General features: G+C 39.7%; 1 protein-coding gene across 11 annotated transcripts in view; it reads right to left on the reverse strand.

Moving 5' to 3' along the window:
* The window catches only part of ELOVL7 (ELOVL fatty acid elongase 7), a 70,633-nt gene that overhangs the window by 36,129 nt on the left and 14,614 nt on the right, over nt 1–19,890 (reverse strand). Inside the window, exons 1-5 of one of the 11 annotated variants that reach the window (XM_021670195.2) lie at nt 19,113–19,388; nt 18,823–18,869; nt 14,804–14,842; nt 11,769–11,819; nt 348–445 (exon numbers count right to left, since the gene is read on the reverse strand). In XM_021670195.2, coding sequence (XP_021525870.2) covers nt 348–411 — 64 coding nt within the window. In that variant the 5' untranslated portion in view covers nt 412–445; nt 11,769–11,819; nt 14,804–14,842; nt 18,823–18,869; nt 19,113–19,388. Of the gene's footprint in view, nt 1–347; nt 446–11,768; nt 11,820–14,803; nt 15,445–18,618; nt 18,802–18,822; nt 18,870–19,112; nt 19,389–19,890 lie in introns of those variants that run through there. The other 10 variants (XM_021670193.2, XM_064376003.1, XM_021670194.2 and 7 more) reach the window with 10 other exon arrangements.

Genomic DNA, 19,890 nt, shown 5'->3' on the forward strand with positions numbered 1-19,890 from the left:
TGTAATTTCCCTCAGGAGCACCAGGGAAGAATCAAGCCGAAGAGCACAGTCCCTCCAAAATCACTTTTAATGGCTACTAAATTGGAACGGGCCATCATTTATTGATCACTTCCCTTCACTGGATATTTAGGCTATTTTCATTACTGTAAACATTGTAATGAACATCTGTGTAGCTCCATCTTTGTACATATCTGTAATGAAACCCGCATACTTCCTCTTGGTTAGCTAGTAATCAGGGACTGTTAAGTTGCAAAGTCTCTCATTTGGTTCCAATGAAATCCTATTAAATACTATAATCTGGCATAAAAAGGAAGGATGAACCTCAATTAGGAAATGTGGTTACTCACCAGCATCTTTGATCCAATTATCATAAAGACGCACAGTCCTCGATGTAAGATCGCTGAAGGCCATTTTCCACAGGACTTACTGGCTCTTTTAATGGGTTCTTCAGTAAAATAAAACAGAAATGAGTTATGATCTATAAATGCAAATAAAGTCAAGCTTCTAGTAATACAACATTTAAAATGCTAAAAATTTAATATGAATAGCTGGCAAAACAAGTTTCTACTGAGGGCAAATGCATTAGTAAATTACTTTAAACCCTGATGCAGTTGCATACATTTCAGATTTTCCATTCTTCTAGAGACATCGCTAATTTCACTGAAAAAGATGAACATTTTATGTGTAAGATTCAAAAACAGTAAAGGACTCTAAGAACTTTCATAGGAGCAGCTCCCTTTTGTGGTGACAACATCGATCAGAAATGGACTGTACTTGAAGTGGCAAAGCTAAAGCAGAAACCCAGGAGAAGAAAGTGAAGAGATAGAGAAACTTTCAGAGAAGGTAAACTGAACCTAGACTTAGAGCTCATCTTTAGGCTTCATAAAGTCATCTATATGCAAATTTTTATAATTTAAGTAGAACAGAGACAGAAAGAGGGAAGGAAAGGTCTGAAAGAGCCAAGGAAAAGCTGCTTAGTTTATCTAAACAGATAGGCAAGAATAACTGGAGAAAAAAAAATCTTCTGAAAAAGAAGACCAGTGGGGAGAAACCAGCCTTATTATGTATTAAAAGTTGTTATAAATCTGCAATAATTAAGACAGTGTGGCACTGGGACATGGAAAGATAAATGAATGTAATAGAACAGAATGTTCAGAAACACACTACACTTGAAAATTCAGAACTATATTTCAGTAAATAAATATTTCAGTAACTAAAATCTACCTAAGATGTGTATTTTACCATATTTTAATACCTCTAAAATCAGGGCTTACCTTACAAATGAATGGTATGTCATAAAATTACTGATATTTTGGATTCAAAGCCACATGGTGGGAAGATGAAAACGTTCTAGAGATGATGTTGGTGATGGTTGCACAACAATGTAAATGTACTTAATGCCATGGAATGTCACACTTAAAAATGATTAAAATGGTAACCATTTAAATTAAAATATACATAACAGTAAAAATAATAGGTATATTTTACCACAGCTAAAAAAAATCAGCCAGGTGCAGTGGATCATGCCTGTAATCCCAGCACTCTGGGAGACCAAGGCAGGCAGATCACCCGAGGTCAGCAGTTGGAGACCAGCCTGGCCAACACGGTGAAACCCATCTCTACTAAAAATACAAAAATTAGCCAGGTGTGGTGATGGGCACCTGTAACTCCAGCTACTCAGGAGGCTGAGGCAGGAAAACGGCTTGAACCCAGGAGGCAGAGGTTGCAGTGAGCAGACTGCACCACTGCACTACAGTCGGGTCCAGCCTGGGTGACAGAGTGAGGCTTGGTCTCAAAAAAAAAAAAAAATCCTCTAGGGTTGCCACAAGAAAATTCAGACTTTCCTCTAGGATTCTAAAGTAAAGCCATTTTATTTATGTAAGTATAAATGAAATGATATATGTGTGTGTGTATGTGTGTGTGTGTGTGTGTGTGTATATATATATATATATATATAGCATATGGTATATGATAAAGGTGGCATCTCAAATCAGTAGACACCGAATTACCAGACATTATTCACTAAATGGTGTGGTATACCTGGATAGCCATCTGAGGAAAAAAAAGGTTCAATCCAAGTGTTATATTATAAACCAAGATAAACTACAAATCAATCAAAGATTTAAGTAAGAAAAACAGAACCATGAAATCACTAGATGACACAGTAGAAGACTTTTATAACCTTGTAGTGGGAAAGGCCTTTCTCACTAAGTCCTAAAATTCAGAAGACATAAGAGAAGGCTAACAATACTTTTCAGGTTTTGGGACAAAAGAAAAAAAAAAGAGAAGGTTAACAAACTTAATCATAAATGGCAAACAGAAAAAAATATGTTCAATTCACATCATACACAAAGGCTACTCTCCTTAATAGATGAAGAGTTTCTAGAAATTGATAAAAGACCTGTAAGTCAAGAGGAAATGGACAAAGTCCACAGAAAAGGAAATACACGTGGAACTTAAATGTATGAAAAGTTGCTTAACTAACCATATTTAAATAATCTGCAATATTTTTTATCTATTGAAGAGGCCAAAATCCAAACATTTTTTATCAAATGGGCCAAAATCCAAACATGCATTAACTATGTTGGCAGGAGTGTGGGAAACTCTCTCTCTTCATACATTACTGGTAGAAGTAAAAATTAGTGTAACTTTTATTGAGGACAATTTGGCATTATTGGTCAAAATTATAAATGCATACTTTTAACACAGCATTTCTACTTCTAGAAATTTATCCTGTAGACATACATCAGAGTGGCATATATTCAGGTTTATTCATTGCAGCAGTGAGAGCAAAAGCCTGGAAATAACCCAAATGTCTACTAATAGAGAGCTGGCTAATAAATGATAACAGATTTAACACCATGAAATATTATGCCATTGTAAATAAGAATGAAGAACCTTTCCATGTGCTAATATGGAAATATTTCTAAGATAAATCTCTATTTAAAAAAAGCAAAGAACAGTGGCTCACATCTGTAATCCCAGCACTTTGGGAGGCTGAGGTGGGCAGATCATTTGAGGTAAGGAGTTCAAGCCTGGCCAACATGGTGAAATGCTGTCACTACTAAAAATACAAAAATTAGCTGGGCATGGTGGCAGGTGCCTGTAATTCCAGCTACTTGGGAGGCTGAGGCAGAACTGCTTGAACCTGGGAGGCAGAGGTTACAGTGAGCAGAGATCATGCCATTGCACTCCAGCCTGGGCAACAAGAGCAAGACTCCAACAAAAAAGGACAGGAAGGAAAGGAAGGAAGTGAAGGAAGGAAGGAAGGGGAAAAAAGCAAAGGAAGTACAGAATTTAAAAATGATAACCTTGTATATAAAAGAAGAAAAGGCATAGGAATACAATTTTACATTTACTCATAGTTGTATAAAAGGAATTCATAAGAGGTAGACATGAAAAAGGGAATGGGGTACTAACTGGGCTGAAGGAATAGAAGAAAGATTTTATACTGTTGTTTTTTGGCTCATATGGACATTTTACCTACCTAAAATAAAGAATAAAATCAGCTGTACCTTTACTGGAACATTCCTATTTAAAAATTCATACACAAATACACATGCACACAAAAAAGAGATTTGGTCTAAATTCTTTAAGAGTCCATCCCCTCCAGAGGATTTCTCCAAGTTCAGGAGAGCATGTCGGCATGGCCTCTGTTTTGATATACCATCTTCTAGGTGGAGTCCAGACTCAAGATTGGCTGTGGTGATGCCAGGGTCTTGCCAGTCAGCCTGGACTCTTATTTTCCTAAAAGATCATGTCTCACTTCTGTGGCAAAAGTGTAATGTGGGGTTGGGAGCAGGGGCTCTGGGCTCACAATGACCTTGGCTTTTCAATCCTACCACTTAATAGCTGTGTGGCTCCAACAAAATTACAGCACAATTTCCTAATCTGTAAAATGGGAATGCCATTCAGTATCCGCCAAGATAAAACAAACTAAATCACAGAGTTGTTTTGAGGACCATATAAAGTAATATATATTTGTAAAGTTTGTAGCACAGAATCTGATCTTTAAAAATGAGCATTCAACCAAAATCATCCATTTGTTTTAGTTTTGTTTTGTGTGTGGGTGTATGTTTTGTTTTGTTTTGTTTTTGTTTTTGTTTTTGTTTTTGTTTTTTGAGACAGGGTCTGGCTCTGTCACCCAGGCTGAAGTGCACTTGGGAGATCTCAGCTCACTACAGTCTCAACCGCCCAGGCTCAAGCAATCCTCCTGCCTCAGCCTCCCAAGTAGCTGGGACTACCGGAGCGTGCCATCACGCCTGGCTAATTGTTTTATTTTTTTGTAGAGATGGATTTCACCATGTTGCTCAGGCTGGTCTCAAACTCCTTGGGCTCAAGCAGTTCAGCTGCCTCAGGCTTCCAGAGTACTGGGATTATAGGTATGAGTAACCACACTCAGCCAAAAGCAGCAATTTATCATTTAGAGAGAAGTTGTGCCACTTTATGGGTACATACAGACACAAGGATTAGACACTGGGGACTTCAAAATGCGGGATGAGAAAGAGGGAAAGAGAGAGCGGATGCAGTCTGTAAAACTTACTATGGGTGCTGTGTTCACTCCATGGCTGACAAGATTAACAGAAGCCCAAATCTTAGTATCACACATATACCCTGTAAGAAACCTGCACATTTACCCCCTGAATCTAAAATACATTTTTTTTAAGTTGTGCCAATTTAATTGGAAAGCATCTAGCCATCTCATTACCTGGTACAGTTAAATGGCAGTTTACAGAACAAATCTAGGAAAAACTCTACTACTTTTAAGAGCTAGCATATAACAGATTATATGATTCTTCCCTTTGTGTCTTCCAATTGTCTTAATATGAGTGTTTTAGACCACAAAAAAACTACATTTCCCCCTCACCTTAACCACTGATATACTGAAATAATGCCGTTTAAGTTATTTAGAATCAGAGTGAAATATTCTAGTTTTACAAAGCATGTGGCAGGGTTACATTTCAAAGTATTATTCTGTTTCTGTGTGATTTTTTTCCTCCTCTTCTTTCACTAGCTTCACACAGGCCATTTTCCCCTCCCCTCCCTCACCAAAGCACAAAGACTCAAAGAAACCACACTCTGATGCAGGTCAGAAATATTCACAGGCAGCCAAGAAAGCTGGTTTCTCCAATCCTAAACTACACAAGACTGAGATGAAGGAAGAGGGAAAGGCAGTCAGAGGAAGAACCCAAACTGGATGAGGCAGGAGTAGATGTCATCAAAGCCAGCAGGAGATGAAGGACTACAGAGGTATGAAAAAGATCCATTAACCAAAGCTTTTTGGAGTGTGGACTTCTCTGTCATTAATCCATTGCTTGTAGATAACCTGCTGTCCACAGTCCTTAACATTTATAGGCCCACCAGAAGAGAAGGAACATCCACAATTACACAGGGATGGGGCACGACAGAAAAACATGATCCCCTTACCTTATTGGAACTGAACACAAACTACTGAGTATCTCCTTATGAGCTGAGAGTGATGGACTGGATGCCAATGTGACATTGTAGGGACTGACTGGTCTAGAAAACTGTTAACAACTGTAATTATACTGTGAGTATAGTGATGTCCCTAGACTAGAGCCAGACATATCTTTGCCTTCTTTGACCATGACTCATCATGGGCATTTGATTGCTAGACAATGGGCACATAAAGATAGGAAGCAAGGCTGGCATGGTGGCATGTGCCTGTAGTCCCAGCTACATGTGAGGCTGAGGTGGGAGGATTGCTTGAGCCTGGGAGTTCAAGTCTAGCCTGGGCAACACAGCAAGACCCTGTCTCTAAAAAAAAGTTGGGGGAGCAGTTTAATCCATGTGGTGTAGGTGTATAGGGGGTAGAGATAACCTCTAGTTAACATCAGAACCAGGTTCTGAAAAGACAATTTAGAATATTTGATGGCAAAGAAATTCAGCACTGGCAATGCCTTAAAAATTAAGGCTCTTGTATAAATGAAGCTCACCACAGAGAAAGAAGACCCTAAAAAATGATCTACAAACCTATCTCCTTGATGCATTCCTGCTTCAAATGATAGCCTCATCTCAGGTCTGACCATGGCTGGCCTAAGTTTAGTGGTGGTGCTCCATAGCCCAAACATGGCCCACACAAACTTTTCATGGAGCAGAGTTGGTTAATTGCTTAAACTATTACGAGAAGACTGAAGAGATACTATCAAGGGTTTGAGGAGTGGGAGGTCCTCCATGATGGGTCACAGGGGGCTTTGGTGTTCAGATTGTTCTTGGACAAGCACCCACTGTACTCTCAATAGAGTAGTTAAAGAGGTTGGTGTTACGCCACAGAGGTTCAGAAACTGGTCTCATATTTGTGTAACAAGATCATTAGTTTGCAATTTCAATTCGTGAATAGGACAATACTGCTGCAATTTTTTTGCCCAGACCTAGAAGCCATGTGGAGAAAAACGGACTCACGAGACTGAACTCCAGCATCTTCAAAGTGCTAGCTCAACACTGCCCTAAGCCAGCAGGCACCAGATACCAGGATGACATGTTGCTGCTTACAGTAAAATCAAGCAGAGGAACTAGATTTGGGTTTTAGGGTAGCATCCACAGAGCCCTGGAAACATTAAAGTTCAAGAGCTTTAATCTGGCAGACTCCTGATACCCAAGAAATGAAGCAGAGACTTAAAACTCTAAACCAGGGGTAATAACTTATCCTGCTGCTAAGGAATATGGACCTCCTACAAAGTGAGCAGCAGAGGACAGAAGCGAGAGATCCTTGTCCTTTTTTGGGAGGACTCTCAGAGGACTTATCTGAAATGATCTACTTGCAAGACTATAATAAAGAGGTGTTAACTGCATACAATATCCAAGTCCTGGGGCCCATGATGGTGAAAAAGAAGAAAGTAGACTAATAAAAGTAGTGTTTGTACTATAACATTACCTGACTATATTTTTAACAGTTGTTAGAGGTCAGAGCTCAGCAACAAAGACATTGAGAGGTTGAGAGGAAGGTAATCATGAGAGAGCAGTGGCCCAGAATTTGGGGCTACCTTAGATTATAAGGCAGTAGAAAAATCACCACACCTCCATTAAGGGTGGAAGAAACAAGAGAGGTACTTCAGACGAATAGCCGAGGCTTACAGTCAGAGCTCAGCCTGCCTCCTACGGCCTGAAAAATGTGTGGCAGGAGTGGAGTAAACCGGAGCTCACTCATGAGTCGTGGTGCTGGTGTTTCATTGCCCCACACCTGCAACTGCCCCATGAATACTGCTTCTTGATTTTGATAGTATCACATGACAGCTCGGTCATTTGGTAAAAAAGTGACTTAATTCGCTTCTTTAGACTCAAATTAAAAATGTTAATTTCAAATATGAGAAATGTGCCTTCTTCATAGAGGAGAAATCCCTTCCCATAGGGCAACCTACCTGGAGACTACTCAAAGCCACAAGCTGCCTATGTTAGCATGATGTAGACCTAACACCAGAATATACAGAGTGTGCTTAGGCACCTGGTCACTTTGTCCTTTTTGCTCAAGTCTATTTCAACAGTGATCAGAAGGCAGAACTCTGGGAGAACATTTTGCTGGAATTCACTCAGATGGGGAATGGGATCTCAGAGGTGCTTGTAGTGGGAAGTATCAGACAAGAGCCCAGAAATCATGGCCAACCATTTCCAGGTAGATTCAAATGTAGAGATTTATTCTAATTCTGCAACATATAGTGGAGACATTGTCCCTGAGGGAAAGGAGTGGAAGAACCAGCACATGGCTTTCTAGGGCGTGCCTTTAATCCACGAACAGAGCCATATGGTTTTCTCTTTCTCTTTTGATGTTTGGGAGGTTCTGGCCTCCCCACTGATCTTCTGCTTTGGAAATCAGATATCAGGGACAAACCAGAAAGAAAAGAACTGACTAGCCAGAGATGCTGCTCAAGGGACCACACACTGAAATGAACTGCAGGAAGGTACCAACATAGGGATGGAGCTCTGTGGTGGAATTGGTTCTGCAGGGTAAAAACCAAACAGCTAACCTTCCTATGGAAAGCTATGTCTGGCCTCATATGGGGGATGGGGTGTTTGAAACTTTACCCTTGTACAGAGTAAGGGAGGAGAAGGGGACAGGGCAAATCAAGCTATTCTGGAGAAATAATAACTGCCTAATAAAGAACAGATCAGAACATGCCTTCAAATGCAGAAGCTGTTGCAAGGGCAGAGAGCAAGAGCAGTGTGGAGAATAAAAAGGCAAAGGCAGCTAACCATGACTGATTAGATAGGGACAGGGAAGTTCAGACTTGAGTCAGAAGGGGCAGTGGGATCGCAGCCCACAAAGTGGTGAAAGCCTCCCTGAGGGGAATGTATGCAGTCTCTCTCTGGGTTATGATCCTAGAAAATTGAGGCCCCAAGTCTCTGTTCCTACCATCTTAGGCAGGAAAAATCCCTGAGATAAGAACTAAACTTCTTAGAAAGAATTCAAAGGTTGCTAGGGAAACTTCCACCTAGATATTAATCCACACATTTCCTGGTAGTCCCCTCCTCACCTGTTTTCTCACTGGAACTGGTTTCCCACTCGTGTCCCCACCCTTTACACTTTAGCAGAAACAACATCTCAAAGAGGCCATGAGGCTGAAGGAAAGTGATCAGAAGCTCTCAAGTATATTAAAACATGAGGGATGGCTATAAAGTGATAATTTGTTTAAAGCAGGATTTCTTAACCTCAACAGTATTGATATTTGGGGGCAGACAATTCTTAGTTGTGAAGAATTGTCCTGAGTATTATAGGATGTTTAGAACCAACATTGGCTTCCATCCACGAGTGCCAGGAACAAGTTGAGACGATCAAAAACATCTCCAGAAATTCCCAAATGTCCCCTGGGGGGCAAAATCCTCCCAAGTTGAGAACTATTGTTCTAAAGGAAGCTACCAACATTCATTCCAATAACAGTTTGCTTCAGAGTAATCACTTTGGCAATTACACTTTTGTTTCAGTGATACAGTCATTAAAACAATTTTCGAGCTTTTCTTTAACAATCAACTTCAGAGTTTCTCAGAATTTCATTTAAATGGTTTTAAAGGAGGAAAAATCTTTGCCTACTGCTTCTGTACAACAAGTTCATAACTAATCAAAAGTTGAGTTGGTTTAGAGGCAAATGGATCAAACAGGGCTATATTTTTATCAGTGGGGTGGGAAAGGGTAGGGAGTAGAGCTGGGTTTAATGATAAAGTAATTTACTACTGACATTTTCAGCTTATGGTTTATAAAATAAGAACAATTCCAAAAAAAAAAACCCACGGGAAATGTTTGGAGCTATAGCAGTATTAGTGGAATAGACAGATAGTAGATAGTAGTCTGAGGTAAATATTTTTGAAGAAACGAGTCATTTAGATGTATATATTCCAGCAGAATCGTTTATCTGCTGGAATTATCACCAATTACAACTCCAATTAAAAGGAAGCAAATCTAGAATGTGGAACAGCCTCAGTGAAAAATTATTTCAAATGACAAATTTTCAAATTTGTTAATTATAATATATACACCATGTGTGTATGTGGCAATATATACATAATATACACACACACATTACAGAAGCAAAAATACATGTCCATGCCACTGACTACACAGGATTTTGTGTTTTGTTTGGATGGTTCATATATATATATATTAACCTACGTTTCTCCTTGGTATTTTAAAGGGTAAGGCCTGAAGTGCCAGGTAGGATAATGGGGGGCAAGAGAGGTCAGGCCCTGTTGCCTGGGCAGAGGTGGGACAGGTGGTCAATGGGACTTTGGGCAGCCATTGAAAGTTTCTTTTGTTCCAGTCCAGTGCAAGAGCAGTATAAGGACTTCCAAGCACCCTCAACAGGCATGGAAGTGTGAAAGGAAAATATCTTGGGCCCCCAAAGTCACTAAAAGGGAAAAAGCAGCTGGGAACTGCTTAGGGAGAACCTGCCTCCCATTCTATTCAAAGTTATCCTCTGCTCACTGAGATAAATGTATACCTAATTTCCTCTTTTGTAAAGGTTAATCAGAAACTCAAAAGAACGCAACCCTTTGTCTCTCACCTATCTGCGACCTGGAAGCCCTCTTGAGTCTTCCTGCCTTTGCTTTGAGTTGTCCCCCGCCTTTCCAGATGGAACCAATGTACTTCTTACGTATATTGATTGATGTCTCATGTCTCTCTTAAAAGTTTAAAACCAAGCTGGGTCCTGACTACCTTGGGCACATGTTGTCAGGACTTCCTGAGACTGTGTAACAGGTGCATGTCCTCAACCTTGGCAAATAAAGTTTCTAAATTAACTGAGAAATTATTTCATTTCATTTTCAGGAAATCTTTCAGATTTTCTGGGTTTACAGAAGTTTTACAGAAAAACCATAGAAAATTGTTATAAGTAAAATTTCAAAGCCGCAAAAGAAATAGCACTCAAAGATAAATCCTCTCAGCAAATTTACTTCTATAGAAGGGTGCAGCTCACAGATGGAACAATGGCAAGAGCACACCTGGACAAGGAGGGGAAGGGGTACTTATGCCTGACAGGAGTTGCCCCTACTGCTCTGTTGTTACCCTATTGGCTAGGGTTAGACCACACAAGCTAGACTAATCCCAATTGGCTATTTTAAAGAGAGCAGGGGTCCAAGCTGGAGTGGCAGGGTGGGTGGTTTGGCGGGAAGGACGGTTACAGGCAGGTCAGAGCAGGTAGCCAGGGCTGATCTGGGTCAAAGAAGGTGACTAGAGCAGTTGACCAAGATGAGTCAGGACAGGGTAGGGGGCCAGGGGAACAGATGTGAACCACTGATTAGAACCGGTGGAGAAGGTTGTTTACTGGAACTACAAGGAAGTTAAACTTTAAAATAGAGAATTAAAGAATAAGAGAGCTAAACATACTGACATACTGATTTTTTGAAGAGGAACGTGGGGTTCACTATATCTAACAAAATGAAGGAGTCATAAAAATAGAAACAACATATATCTCTTCAGATCTGCAAGCACAAGTGGCCAAAGACCTGATGGGACCCTGGATATCTCAGAGGATGGCAACATAGACAGAGAATATGGAGGATTAAAAGGCTCCTCCTCCCAATTACCTTGATACTACATAAGCTTCTTGTAACTTGCTGAGGGTGGAGGGGAGGTACTCAGAGATTAAAGTTGACTAAAATAGTTTTCTACCACCCCAAAGAATAAAAGTTTGAAATAAAAATAAAGCTGTAAAAAATTATTATTTTCTTATGTCAGACCAAATAGACTTTAAGTCAAAAACTGTCACAAGAGATAAGATCATTATATAGTGACAAAGGGGTCAATTCAGCAAGAGAATATATTGTAAATACATATGTACTCAACATAGTAGCACCAAAAATAATGCAGATTAACAGATTTCAAAGGAGAGACAGAACATGATACAATAATGGTAGAGCACTTTAAAATCCTACTTTCAACATCACATAAATCATGACATAAAATAAATAAGGAACTATTGAACTTGAAGTACATGTTAGATTAAATGAGCCTAACAGACATGTGTAGAACATTCTATCCAACAACAGCAGAATACACATTCTTCTGAAGTGTACACAAAACATTCTCCATGATAGATGATTTATTAAGCCACAAAACAAGTGTCACTAAATCTGAAATCATATCAATATCAAGCATTATTTCTTATCACAATGATGTGAAACTACAAATCAATAACAGGAGGAAAACTGGAAAATTCACAAATACATGGAAAGTAAGCAACATGCACCTGAACAACTCATGGTCAAAAAAGAAATCAAAAGGGAAATTTGAAAATATTGAGACAAATGAAAACACAACTTACCAAAACTTAGGGAATGCCACAAAAGCAATTCTAAAATGGAAGTTTAAATGCCTATAATAGAAAAGAAAAACAAAATTCAAATAAATAATTAACACTACATCTCAAGAAACTAGAAAAAGAAAAAGTCAACACAAGCAAGAAAATACATAGAGTAGAGTAGAAATAAATGAAATAAAGGCTAGAAAAACAAAAAGATAGATAAAACTAAGAGTTGGTTTTCTGAAAAGCTCAACAAAATTGACAAACCTTTAGCTGCACAAAGAAAAAAAAAGGAAGACTAATAAATAAAATTGGAAATGAAAGAAGTGACATTGCAATGATACCACAGAAATCCAAAAGAGCATAAGAAATACTATGAAAAAATGATGCACCAACATATCCCAGAATAAATGGATACACTCCTAGAAACACAGAACCTTCCAAGATTGAATTATGAAGCTGGAGAAAATCCGAACAGACCAACAGTGGGTAAGGAGGTCAAGTCAGTAATCAAAAACCTCCCATAAAATGAAAGTCCAGGACCTGATAACTTCACTGTTGAATTCCACCAAACATTTAAAGAATAACTAATAGTAGTTCTTCTCAAACTCTTCCAAAAAATTGAAGAGGAGGGAATACTTCTGAACTCATTTCATAAGGTCAGCATTACCCAGATACTAAAGCCAGACAAGGACACTATAAGGAAAGAAAACTTCAGGCCAATACCCTTGATGAACATAGAGGCAAAAATCCTCAAGGAAATACCAGCAAATCAAATTCAACAGCACGTAAAAAGGATCATTCACCATGATCAAGTGGGATTTATCCCTGGGATATAAGGATGGTTCAACAAATGCAAATCAATAAATGTGATACACCATATTCCATAGAATGAAAGACAAAAACCGCATCATCATTCCAATAGATGCAGTAAAAGCATTTGACAAAATTCAACATCCTTTTATAATAAAAACTCAATGAATTTGGTTTAGAAGAAACCTCAAAACAACAAAGACCATATATAAAAAGCTAACATAATACTCAGCAGTAAAGAGTTGAAAGCTTTTCCTCTAAGATCAAGATAAGGATCCCCACTGTCACCACTTTTTTTGTTTTTGTTTTAAAAAATAGAAATTTATTTCTTACAGCTCTAGAGGCTGGAAGTTCACGATCAAGGTGCCAGCAAGATAAGATCCCATTCTGAGGTCTCTTCTCTTGGTGTGCAGGTGGCAATCATCTCACTGTGTATTTGAATGACCTCTTTGTTGTGCCCTTCCCACTTCTATTCAACATAGTAAAGTCTTCCCTCCATATTCATGGGTTCTGTATCCATGGAATCAGAGGGCCAATTGTACATATTTTCAATCCACTGGTGGTGGAGGTGGAACCCCCAGTTATGAAGGTCAACTGTACTACACCATTAAGCATTCTAACTTTTAAAACTTTTTTATTTTTATTTTTTTTGAGACATGATCTTGTTTTGTCACCCAGGCTAGAGTGCAGTGGCATGTCACGACTCACTGCAACCTCACTCTCTTGGGCTAAGGCAATTCTCCCACCATAGCCTCTCAAGTAGCTGGGACTACAGGCATATGCCACAATGCCTAGCTAATTTTTTATTTTTTGTAGAGACAGGTGTCTTACTGTGCTGCCCAGGCTGGTCTCAAACTCCTGGGCTTAGGTGATCCTCCCACCTTGACCTCCCGAAGAGCTCCGATTGTACGCATGAGACACTGTGACTGGCCTGGACTAGAGGAATCTCAGATTTTGGTATAGGGTCTGTACTGGAGGATCTAGCCAGAGCAATTATGCAAAAAAGAAATAAAAAGGCATCCAAATCAGAAAGGAAGATGTTAATGTGTCTGCTTGCAGCCAACAGGATTTTACAACTAGAAAACCCTAAAGAGTGCTGGGTGTGATGGCTCACACCCATAATCCCAGCGTTTTGGGAGGCCGAGGTGAGGGGATCACGTGAGCCCAGAAGTTCAAGACCAGCATGGGCAACAAAGTGAGACCCTATCTCTACAATAAAAATCAAAAAATTAGCCAGGCATGGTGGCACACACCTGTGGTTCCAGCTAAGCAGGAGGCTAACGCAGGAGGACACCTTAAGCCCGGGAGGTCAAGGTTGCAGTAAGTCATGATCGCGTCACTGCACTCTAGCCTGGGTGACAGAGCAAGATCTTGTCTCAAAAAAAAAGAAGAAAAAAATGAAACTGAACAAAGCAGGCAGAAGGAAGGATAAGCAGCTTGCTGAGTCTGTTCACTCTTTCTTCTCTTACAGGACGCTTGCTCCATCTCCTCCTGTCCTTGAAAGTCAGATTCCAGGCTCTTTGGTCTTTGGACTTTGGGAACTTACACTAGTGGGCTCTCAGGGGCTCTCAGGTTTTTGGCCTCAGACTGAGGGCTGCACTGTTGGCTTCCCGGGTTTTAAGGCTTTTGAACTTGGACTAAGCCACACTACTAGCTTCTCTCTCTTTCTTCAGCTTGCAGATGGCCTCTTGTGAGATGTTGCTTTGTAATTGTGTGAGCCAATTCTCCCTAACAGACTACCTTTTATATATACATCTATCCTATTGGTTCTGTCCCTCTGGAGGACTCTAATACAGACTTGTGAGTTTGTCAAGTGAGATCTGAAACCATTTACTTTAGGTATGGGATTCAGTCAGTATGATTTTTCTTTTATATCCTTACATCAGTGGTTCTTAGACCTGGTTGAAAATCAGAATTACCCAGAGAGAGATTTGGATTCAGTTGATGTTTGGAAAAATTCTGATGGGCAAGGTTTGAGAATCTTTTCTTAATGCTTCATAAATCATTCTCAGACATGACAACACCCATGACACCATGAGCAACAGGCATAAAATACGTGACAAAGGATTCAGTAAGAGAAGGTCACTAGGGAAAGATAAGGCATCTGGGTCAAGAAGGGCAGGAATAGGAGGTGCAATCAATGCTGGAAAATATTTATCTGGGATTTCAAAAGAACTCACGAGAGATGTGAAATATGGGGACAGATCTTTGAATCAGCACATATATCCAGGATGTAAACTAACCTCTTATATCAGTGATGACTGCTTGAAGTTCTTAAGTATCTGTGAAAGAGAAAATCATTACTGTATCTTAGGTCTCAGTAAATCACAAAAAATTAGACTATAAGCCTTGTAATTTTGGCAAACAAAACCAATGGAGAAATGACTAAGACACTAAACACCTAGCTTTCTATTTTTTCAATGGAAATGTTACAGAATCAGGGAAGGTGCTTTCATCTGCAAGTAACAGAAAACTCAAAATGGCTTAACAAATAAGGGGATATGTTTTCTCATAGTACAAGAAGTCCAAAGGTAGGGCAGTTCTCCTGAGTTGGCAAATTCTCTTTTGTCATTTTTATGGAAAAAGATAGCAGCAACCATTCCAAACAGCACATTCTCATATACCTTTATTTAGAGCAGTAAAAGAGAAATTTTTTGTGTGTCTCTTTTTAGATGCTTCAAAATCCTTCTCAATGCTCCTCCAGAGGCCCTTAAATACCCCTTCCAAGAACTGCATCACATGCCAACATTTAAACCAAGCATTGAAAAAAAAAAAAAACTGGGACTTGGCTGGGCGCAGTGACTCACGCCTGTAATCCCAGCACTTTAGGAGGCCAAGGCAGGCGGATCACAAGGTCAAGAGATCAAGACCATCCCGACCAACATGGTGAAACCCCATCTCTACTAAAAATACAAAAATTAGCTGGGCACGGTGACGTGCGCCTGTATGTAGTTCTAGCTACTCAGGAGGCTGAGGCAGAATCGCTTGAACCTGGGAGGCGGAGGCTGCAGTGAGCTGAGATCGCACCACTGTACTCCAGGCTGGTGACAGAGTAAGACTCCCTCCCAAAAAAAAAAAAAGGAAAAAAAAAAACCCTGAGACATTGTATTTACTCTCCCATTCCATCCCACAAGTCACATGGGGAAGCACATGACTTCAGGGAGAAAGGAGTATCCCAAAATAAGGAAGAAGAGTGGTTAGCACTCATGGAAGAAGGAAGGTTGAGAGACAATGTTGGTTGTAGCCGTAACACAGAGATTACTGTGCAGAGCCATTTCAAATATAAACTGAAGCGGACAGCCTGAGCCTCTCCAGGTGATCTCTACCTTTCATGCTCATAGGTGCTCAGGATAAACTAATCTTGATTTTGATTTAAACAAAGCATGATTAATAAGCGAATATGTTAAGTATGCCTGATAAGTTAAACATACTTTGCAACACCATATAAGACTTGATAGCGACTTATGTATCTGTTATTTAGAATTATCTCATGCCATTGTCTCTTTGATACAGATAACACACTATAAACCTACAAACGCAGAGAGCATAGGGTTGGGCTACTACTCATAATTGTTGTTATATCATTTCCATGAACTCATGTTGTTCTGATGGATATACAACATATTTAAATAAAATAGATGTTTCCCATCCTCCAATAACAATGACATAATAGAACATATTACCATTTTTTCTATATGAATTATCTCATGCCTGTCTTTCAATCAGGTTTAAGAGTAGTCATTTCCATGTCAAATAGAACCTCCAAACAAATATCTTTACCATTCTTTCCACTCTCTACTACTCCATTATTTCATCTCAATTTTCACTTCCTCATTTTCCCTTCATAAAGGGATTTATTAAGAATTAGATGCCTTTAGAAAAGATAACATATGTGCATGACCCACCAGACTAATTCAGACTGCATTTCTGTTTGGCACAAGCTCTTCAGTATAATCAAGATTCTTGAGTTTGAGTAGAGGCAAACAAACTAGATGTTCACTTAACAACCTCAACATGTTAATATGACAACTTGTAAGAAATGAAGGTGTCATAGAAGCCAATGATATAGCAACAGGCTTCACTAGGAAATAAAATTCATGTAAAAACTTTAGCACGAGGGCTAAACATTGTGCTACTTATTACGTTTATTTTTACTCTTATCAATTACAGAGGGTCTCTCAATCTAAGCAAAGCAATCAGTATCCTTCCAAAGTCTCTGGTCCTGACTCAGCATTCTATAACTGGAGAAACAGGGCAAACTTAGAAAAGAGTCAGAGAATCTTTAGGGAAAATAAAGGACTCACTGAAGTAGCCATCAAGTATAAGCTCAGTGCGAGGCAGTGGGGAATAGGAGGATAAAGACAAGGGCCCTGCTCTCAGGCAGCCTCAACATGTGCAAAGAGTCTAGACTCTGGGATGAATAAATGTGAGTAAAGCAAAGCATCCTAAAAACTGTACAGATGATAGTGACTACTGGGACACACTGGAGGAATTTTTCTAATAGAAGAAGTGATAAGTACCCCAAAGGCAGTTTAATTCCTGTTTGTAATCTAAGTCCTAGGACTTGAAGAGTCCAAGTCTTGAATAGCACAGATGCTTAACAAATATATGCTGAATGAAATTAAAAATGTTGTAAACACAGAAAAATAAGGGAAGGCAAGAGGGACAGACCAAATGTTCCATTTCTTAGGTCTTCCTCCCCACTTTTTTGAAACAAATACAAAATACTCCTCTCATTCATACTCTCTTCAAACACAATGTAATTTTTGAACATCTATTATTGTGCAAGAAAGTGCTAAGCAGGACATATTATTTTTAAAATATGGCTCCTAAATTCAAACAACCAAACCTGGTAGGTAAAGGCACCTACTCAGATTTCTACCATGCAAAGCAGAATGCAGGGGCATTCAAACAGTTCACAGAGACTGCAAGAGTCTTTAGGAATGAAGAGTCATATCTGTTTATCCACATGTGACCTAGAAGAAAGGCATAATGGAGGACAGGATACAGGAGCTGAGCCTTGAGAATAAAATTTCAATAGGGCAAAAATGTGCACAGCTGAGAGAAAGGAGAGGCCTGCATTGCAAGTAGAGAAAATTCATTTGCTTATTCAACCAATATTCTGAAGTATCTGTTATATGCCAAACACTTCTTTAGGTGATGATACAATAGGAAACAAAAAAAAAATCCTGGCTTCACAAAATTATAAAAAGTTGCAGATATGTTTCCAATATGTTTGTTACAACAACTTGGTAATGTACAGGGCTAAGGATGGAAACCATAGGAAGATCAAGACAGGAAAAGTAGATATGGCTGTGGCACCTGATTGTGGAGGAACCAAAGGCCAGCCAGGCTAAACAATTTTTTTAGAGTTAGTTCTGTTGACCATGAGGAGTCATTACAGGTTTCTCAACTGAGAAATGTCTTAATCAAAGTGGTGCTTTGCAAAGATTGACTGGGTGGTGGAGTCCAGGGCTGGGTAACTAAGGGTGTGGTTTAAAAGCAGGGAGAGCAATTACACAGTATTGCATCCTACTGGGAAGGATCCAGCATAAGCCAGTATTGCATCCTACTGGGAAAGATCCAGCATGAGTATCACTTCCTCTGAGATATCATTCTTGATTCAGCCAGTCAGGGCTAGGTGTGCCACTAAGGTGTCCTCAAAAGAATCTCTCATCTATGAGAGCACTTCCTGTATATAGTTTCACAAATGTCTGTTTATTAATTCTTATCTTTTCTACTCATTAAGAGGAAAGAGACTGAGCCTCATCACGTCTGTATTCCCAGGGCCTAGACCAATGCCTGGCATGTAGCAGAAAATATGTGTAGGATGAGTAAATAACCAAGTGTGATAGATTGAATTGTGTCTTCCCAACATTTATATGTTGAAGTTCTAACCTCCAGTTCTTCAGGATGTGACCTTATTTGGAGAAAGAGTCTTTCCAGAAGTAATCAAGTTATAATGAGGTCATTAGGGTGGTCCCTAATCCACAATGACTGGGGTCCATATAAAAAGGGGAAGTTTGGACACAGACATGCACACAGGAAGAACACCCACCTATAAGCCAAGGGGAGACACCTGCAACAGATCCTTTCCTCATAGCCCTCAGAGAGAAACAACCCTACCAGCACCTGGATTTCAGATTTCTCATCTTCAGAACTATGAGGTAATAAATATCTGTTGCTTAAACTACCCAGTTTATGGCACTTTATTACAGCAGTCCTAGCAAACTAATACACCAAGTGAAGATGTTCACTCAACTTGAAGCAAAATCCAGAATCAGAGCCCAGGATTAAGGCCAGGGTTACCTATAAAGAGAGACAATCATTAATATGGGAGCAGACTAAATCTCTGTGAGAACCTGTATAGGTGGAGACACGGCAAAGGGCAGCACTCAGGGGACACCCACGTTTAGGAATCAGGAAGCGCAGCTGAGACAAACTTAAAGAAGCAACAGCCAGAAAGGTGGAGGAGGAAGCTGCCTGGTAGGAGCTTCAAATATCGGGGAAAAAAATATGTTTAACAAAAGTAACAGAAATTTGTTGTCTCACAGTTCCAGATGCCAATGCCAGAAGTCTAAAATCAAGGTGTTGGTAAGGTTGGTTCCTTCTGAAGGCTGAAGGATCTGTTTGCCGTCTCTCTCCTTGGCTTGTGAACCGCCATCTTTATGTTCACAGGAAGGCAGCCCCTCAGGGAACGCTCATGTTCAGGAAATAGAAAGAGAATCCAGGGACAAACACAAAGAAGCAAGTCAGAAAGCTGCAGAAGGAAGCTTCTACTCTGGTATTGGTAGCGGCTGCAAATACAGAAAAAAGAAAAATAAATGGTCAAAAGAAAAACTGCCCACAAAATTTCACAGAAGCAACCAAATAAGGAAGGGCTACATACAAGTGTTCTAAATTGCAAAATGCTGTGGCCCAGGAAAGGGTTGGGAGCAGAGTGGCATCTACAATATGGCAGGGTTCCTAACCCCACACGGCCTCTTCCCCCAGCTGCACTGGGGATGCAAAAGAGCCTAAGAATCCTCACAAGTATCCCCACATCTAGGAGAAGCAAAAGGACTAACAATCCTAATTTTTTTTCTGAAGGTGGTGAATAAACCAATAGGATAGATTCTGATGATAACATTCCCATTAAGGCATTTTTATTGGTTTACCATACACCGGTAAACCGATAAAAATGCCTTAATGGGAATGAGATGCAACCTATGAGGTGGAATGAATCTTGGTATGAATATTGAACATTACTTTAAACGTGAAAATACAACTCAGGTATAACCTGCTTTAGCTGAATTCTTCTTTCCTTCACTCTCCATGTCCTCAGGCTACA

This window comes from Aotus nancymaae, unplaced genomic scaffold (genome assembly GCF_030222135.1).
Source record: "Aotus nancymaae isolate 86718 unplaced genomic scaffold, 86718_ANA_hifiasm-v0.15.2.pri h1tg000014l, whole genome shotgun sequence".
Taxonomy (NCBI): domain Eukaryota; kingdom Metazoa; phylum Chordata; class Mammalia; order Primates; family Aotidae; genus Aotus; species Aotus nancymaae.